The sequence below is a fragment of the Pyxicephalus adspersus genome, chromosome 2 (genome assembly GCF_032062135.1).
Source record: "Pyxicephalus adspersus chromosome 2, UCB_Pads_2.0, whole genome shotgun sequence".
NCBI classification, from domain to species: Eukaryota; Metazoa; Chordata; class Amphibia; order Anura; family Pyxicephalidae; genus Pyxicephalus; species Pyxicephalus adspersus.
The window spans coordinates 110818372-110825556 of NC_092859.1; the positions used below are offsets into that span (position 1 = coordinate 110818372).

A 7185-nucleotide genomic window follows, 5' to 3' on the forward strand; every position below is an offset into this window, starting at 1 on the left:
CCCGCAATACTCCTTGTAAACAAGATGCCAGCACTCAGTTCTTTGAAAATCCATTTACTGGCGTTTCATACCATCTGACCTGCTTTGGGGGCATAGCAGTCCCCTTTATCAAGCAACAGAAATGACAAAACCAGCCTTTTTTCCCATAATTTTTAACTGATAATTTCCCCAGTAACACTAATGTCTGTCTTACCAGAACATGACACTTTTTAATGTTTCAATACAATGCAATGTTTTATTTTTGTGTGTCAGGGGAAATGTGCTTTGAGTTAGAACATTTTTTAACACATAAAAAGTTTATTATAACAAAAATTGAGGATTTCACCTTTTGTCACTCGAACAAGAAATAGGAAAAAAAGTTTTAGCTTGAAAGCTACTATAAATATGTTGATAATAGGAGATACATTTTGTGTACCTGTAAAAGTGGCCTTTGGACTCCCAAGACTTTCATGGTATCGGCACTTGCCAAAATTTTTAAAGGATCGGACACTTTAGTGACCCCTTCAATTTCTTTGTTGATTTCAGCTAACACCTGGTTCAGAAAGATGTTTTTGATGTACACAGTAAGAAATTCTCTCAAAGGACATTGCTTATTTTGTCCAAATCCAATCGCATGTTCAATCTCTTGAATAAATCTAAAAGTAAGAAAGAGGAAAAAAAATCTTTAAAGTATAATTTTACTGATGACTAATATTATTGTAAACTTTCATGTGTTTGGCATAAATTTTGCATTTTTTTCATAACCACTGGAACAGCAATAATCTGGAATGCACTAATAAAAAGAAGACATAGTTTTTGCAACCTGTGAACATCTGCTATAAAACACATTGAAATGAATTGACACAAAATGACATATTAGAATCACTTTATAAGTCATTTTCCTCTATCAGATACAGCCTGAAACAATACATCAATGTCAGAGAGCCAGGATGAATCAAGACATGTAAAACAACAGACATCAGGAAAAGTAGAAACGTTTATTTTTTTGGGGGGATTCTTCATTATGCAAGACCTTATACTAGGTGTATACGGATACAGTCCATGCATGGAAGAAAATCCTGAAAATTGTAGCTGTTCTGTTGTTGTTCTGTTTTAAAGCAATATATGGCCTTTAATCAATGCTAGTTGCACTCTGTAAACCAAAATATATATTTAACATTTTGCAGTTTACCATTACTTAGATTTGGTGGCTGCATTTTCAATACATGTTCTGTCCACACAGGGAACTGGACAGGACTGAAAACACTGCTTAGTCTTTCAGAGTAATGCAAGATTTCTGGAAGTTTCAGCAGGTAATTTTCTGTATTCACAAATTTTTTTAAAGAAACAAAACATACAGAAACGTACATGTACTAGTGAGATGTGCTATGTATGCTTTTTTATTTTGCCTAGACATTTAAACAAATCAATAAATATAAATAAAATAGACAATGAAAATTGAATTCAAAGCCACACTGAGGTTTCACCTCCAGAAACTCCCCACCTGCCCTTAATGGTAAGAAGGGCCCCACAATGTGATCTTTGTATGAAGAAGGTCTGTGGGTGGGGAGCTTATTTGGAAACTGGAGGCCACCTTTTATAAAGTCCTATCTATCCAGTGATGTGTAATGTCTCATGATGATCCATCCTCCGCTGCTGTCTCCACATTAAACAGGAGCTGTTTCCTCGCCTGTTATTTTGTTCAGCCAGGGACAAGCGGAGGTCTGTTTTTTGTTAAAAGGGAAGGGGCTGCTTGCTTTTTGCCCACAAACCAGATTTCTTTAATGGATAGGAGAGAGGGGCACACGCTGCCCTATTTCCTATCCAAAAAGGTCCCAAGCCTACAAATTTCTATAAATGTCTGCACTGACACAAACAACAGTACAAACACATGGAAGTGATTGCAAGCAGTTCCTATTCCAGTCTATGGTTTAAAAGAGTGAGAATACCTCCAGAGCAAATCCATGCTATTCTGGTAAATACAAATGTATCTGTTAGGCAAAAAAAAAAAAAAAAGATACTAGAAAAATAAGCAAAAGTGAATCTAATAGGGTTAACAAATACACTGAATGTAAAAATCAGATCTTTAAGTAACTTATTGTGGAAATATGAACAAAACTTTTTTTTATCAATAATTTATTCTACTGTTTATATGCTTAGAAATACAACAATAAAAAAGTGTTTGGCATCAAGTGGATAGATGTTGATAGATTAACTGCCCTACAAATCTACCTTTGAGGAATTTGAGTAGCAAACAACAGGACAAAACAAAGGGAAGACTTCAGGAATTAGATGATGTCCAGCGACATTACAATCAAGCAACCTGTAACAAGAAGTAGTGGCGTCACCACCCTGGCTTTACAGCGCATGCATAAAACACAAGATTGCCTATATGGAATTATAAATATTTTAGCAGGGATAGCAGTTCATGTATATGTATTTCAATCATCTAGTTCAATGATTTTCAACTAGTGTGCTATGAGAAATCTTCAGGTATACCGTGGGAATATATCCAATTACCATTGTCGAGTGTTTGTGCTGTAGTGACTGGCAGAGTAATGTAATACTCTTCCATGTCAGTGGGTGGCAGTAGATAGCTTAATTGCCTTGTTTATTCTTAGAGATAAGAGAATTAGCTACAGACTCATTTAGCAACATTTTTGATTTGTGGCGTGCCGCATGATTTTTGCAATGTAAAAAAATGTGCCGTGGCTCAAAAAAGGTTAAAAAACACCGATCAAGTTAGTTGATTTGATGAAGTCCATCTTTACCAGTTAGTCCAAAAAGGTCTAGTTAACAAGAGAAAGACTGCTGAAAACATTTCTAGACAGCTCTGAGACAGCTGGGGTGTGGCGTTCTGAATATTTAGGATGAATTACTCCTCTGATGACTGTTTTTCATGCTGACTTGGGGTTGGGAACAGCTCTCCTCTAGAGAGATCCCTGCTGTTTGTGAATGAATGCAGTATTCTACGCTGGATGCACCGCTTCATATCTTGCTGCCTCAGCACTCCAACTTCCAACAGCTGCCTTTATTATACAGATTTACAAGTTATATGTCCCTGTAGTATTTTCTTGCATCACAAGAGAAAGATCTACAGCTCTAACCAACTGTGAATAGGTTAAGATTTGTTAAAAGTCCCTACAGGATTAAGTAAAGATTACAAATATGGAATAAACAAACTTAAAATTGTACACTATTTGCAGGTTTAAACTAACAAACTGAAAGAATAAATGAAAGAAATAAAGAGAAGATAGCTTCCATGGACAATACAATAAAAGAAAGCACAATGATCTAGAGCAGATTTAAAATTCAAACTAAACAAAAGTGACAAACTTGAACAAAACTCTAACTGTAAACTTCTGTAAGGAACATATTCAGCTTTTTGACAGATTCACTTCTAAAAATTAGATACTAATAGTCCTAAAATATAAATTATTATGAATACAATATTATGTAGAATTTACATATATAAAATTATTATAAAATATACACTGAATTATTGTGTTTAGTACTCCGCTGTTGTGCATTAGATTATTACAGACTGTAAAAAACTACAAGAAAGCAATTTATAAACAATTGTGCATGTTGCAAAAGTATCTAAACTGAAACCGTGCTTTTTTATTAACCCTAAAGCATTTACAGATTCTAACCAAGTGATAAACAAATAACAGTAACCGTTGATCCAGGGAACATCCGATTGCCTCACAGGATCAGGAAGGAATTTTTTCCTCTGTTGGAGCAAATTAAACCATTTTTTGCCTTCCTCTGGATCAACTATGTCTACAGCTTTTTCATCTGGGATATGTTTATCTCCCTAGTGGTTGAACTTGATGGATTTATGCCTTTTTCAACCTAACTATGTAACTATGCAATAAAAGCACTTAACCAAACTCTCATTCATCTTTGTATTTATAAGCATTCTGGAGAAATTGATTTTCAAAGTTTACAACACAACCACAACCACTATACAGCACAAGCACTACTTTTTTCTATGAAGAGATCTTTTTAGGCTGCCAGTCCTCTAAAAAGCAACCAGCATATAAAGCAACAATTGCTAAATATAATAACTTCCCTTTTATAACAGAACTAAATTGGAAAAAAAACAAAAACAAAATGTGAGTAGGTAGGCTTTTGATTGAAAGAGACAGGGGATGATCCTTCTGCAATAAAAAATAAATGTACTTGCCTGATTGGAATTATTTATTACGCTCACCTGTCCTCGCTCTGTCACAGGTGAAGCCATCTTCACCTGGTCATATTCGGGGATCAGGCTCAGTGTACATTGAAAACACTGTGAACACTGCTTAAAAAGCCAAAGAGTATGGGACTCTAGTTCAGCCAAGTTAAACTTTATGTTTGCCCTTTAGTAAAATAATTTCACATAATTAATGCATATCTCTTGTTCACATTTTTAAACACAGAAAATTGGAAAATAATAAAAGAGAATATATGGTCATAAAAATAGATAAAATGAGAAAGATTTAATAAGGAAGGTCATACTAATGCTGTCGTCTGGTTCACAACAAACCTGACCTGAATGAAGCTCTACATTTTTTTTTTTTTTTAAGATTGCAAATTATCCCTCAGTGGCTGCTTAGGGTTTGTATAAATTGCGAGGTAAGTCAGTGTATAATAACACCCCACTCTGGTCTGTCAGTACACAAAATTGGTAGATAACAAGGTGTGGGTGGGCCAAATCTTATTCGCCGGCTTTCAACTTCTGTGTAAGCAACACACGCTTCTGGGAGCGTGGACTTCATTATTATCAGATTAGTTATGCTACAGTTGCCTGCGCCTCTGCTGGCTTATTTCAATCAGATAATAATGGTATAATAACTGGCTTTGTGTCTGTCAATCCAATTACTTCCTACTTTGTATGTGCCGACATTCTATTAAAACCCGCAGACACATGTCAGGCTTTATTATTACCATCGGATTGTATAATTAGCTTTCATGCTGGAAAAGCTGATCAATAGATCTGAGTTTGTCAATCCTTTTTTGGTAAAGTAAACAAAATAAGTTAGGAAATATTTATCAATGCATACAGCAGGGAATGGGCGATTTTGGAGACACAGACTTGTACTTTTACAACAGTGAAGCGCTTAAAGATCTATTGGGATTAAAAGGATATGCTACTGGAATGACATCAGGTTGTAAATCGGAGAAAGCAATTTCAAGCAGGAAAGAAGGAAGACACAATTTTAAACTCAACCAGCTTTACTATGCATGGTAGTTCTAAGTGCCAGGAACTTCATGGGGAGATCTGCTAGAATTCAACAGTTTGAAGAATTCTGGGTTTTTAGGTTTACATAGTGTATGAGATGCCCAACCCTGACTACTTTATACTCATCTCTTTAGTGCTCATCTACAGCTCCTTTCTAGTGACTCTCTCTCCAAAATTCTCTGTTTCTACCAGTGATCTCCTCCCATGATACCATGTCCCAAGTAAACAGCAGTAGGAGACAGAAACACATAATGCCAAATTCTGGGTGGATTTGGCATCATGAACCTCAGTTATCCTTGGAAAAGCAATGGGCCTGGATAGAGCCCTAAATAATCGCGTAGCTGCAAATTTGCAGCACTTTATTTGGGATCCAGGCCCTGAGTGTCCTGGAAGGAATTGGTAGGCCAGGCACTCCATCCCTATTTCTAGGCCAGATAATGAGAACAGCTCTGGTGCACCTGGCCTTTAATAAAGAGGAGCTTGTCTTTGAGACTGGGGAGTGGCAGCCTGAGGCCAGGTGTAAACTGTAAGCTGGAACAGGGTCTCCCACAATTTAGGTCTGGTAGACCAGTAACTTTGCAAAATATTGGAGATCGAGGACAATACATTTTGTGTTTATGGACTTTAGAAGGTCACAGGGTCTTCTAAAAACAAAAAAAACATATAATTCCTGAGACCAGGCGGGGACAGTTCCAGCATGTAGACTGTAGCAGGAACACTTAAAACAGACATAAATTATCAGCTGCTAAAAGCAAGCCAAAAATCACACAGTAGGGACAGCAGGGAAAACATTACAGAGTTGTGCTGAATTACATGCAGGAAACATAGTATAGCAAGGGCAATTATGTGCATACCGTCCTGGCTCTAGCTCTTTCCCATGAAGGTGAATGGGAGTTGTAGTATCTTAACCTCCTTACATTTGTTTTTACAATTCCCAGTTTTTGTTTTTTTGCAGGATAATACATTATTAATGTCCTGAGCTATCAGTCACCCATCAGTAATCTGCTAGCATTTAAATGATTACCTATTTTAGCCACACAAAAATGCTTGTATTTAACAATAGTAAAAATTGTAACTGGTTTATTGGGGGGAAATAAAGCATATGATATGGTTTGTTGGTTGTAAACACAAGACTAGAATTTTGTAAAAGGGTGCTTATTTTCCTAAACACAGGAATAGAAAAGTATGAGTATCAGCCAGCTGGTTTCCTTTAGAATTCACAAAGTGTTTCTAGAGTATACAAATATACACATTTTAATCAAACATCTCTACTTGCTCAGATTACTGGAGACTATGATATCTAAACTGTGATTCCTGCAGTCTGACTGGTCCTACTGATCCCACACAGCCAGTATAAGGCATGCAAAGTAGTGCTGAAATCCACAATAAAAGATCAGGATTAATGAATTACTAATTAGAGAAATCTGAATACAGAAGCAGCAGTTCACACATTTAGTCCATAAGCTAACAGCAGATGTTTCACAGTGAGGTCACTTACTTGTCAGAGTGCATCATTATTTGGCAAATGAAGATGGTTTAGTTAAATATGCACAAGAAAATCACTAAAAATGCAGATCAATTTACAGTGAGGTTGTAAAAGACAAGTTCAATGTCAACCTTTTCTATATACTAGTGTGAAGATGGTTACTAATGGATCACATTTTCCATCATTTCATACTGAACACACAGGTATTGAACATAACACAAATTGTTTATCTGCAAGCTAAGCTTTAGGTGAAACTCCAGTGAAAAAAAGCAAGATCTGTGATCAGGACACCTATATACCTTGTATAATCAGGTTGCTAAAAGTTCGTTGACCCCCCTAGCATTCTATTACACTTGCGTGTATTAACACGCAAAAAGCGTTACATTTTTGCATGGAAATTTATTTTTTACATTGTAGGCCTATAATTCTTAGGCATAACTCACCAAAATATATTTTATATATATATATATATATATATATATATATATATAAT

General features: G+C 35.9%; 1 protein-coding gene across 1 annotated transcript in view; it reads right to left on the reverse strand.

Moving 5' to 3' along the window:
- The window catches only part of EXOC4 (exocyst complex component 4), a 233933-nt gene that overhangs the window by 82864 nt on the left and 143884 nt on the right, over positions 1 to 7185 (reverse strand). Inside the window, exon 11 of the mRNA XM_072399059.1 lies at positions 416 to 635. Coding sequence (XP_072255160.1) covers positions 416 to 635 — 220 coding nt within the window. The remainder of the gene's footprint in view (positions 1 to 415; positions 636 to 7185) is intronic.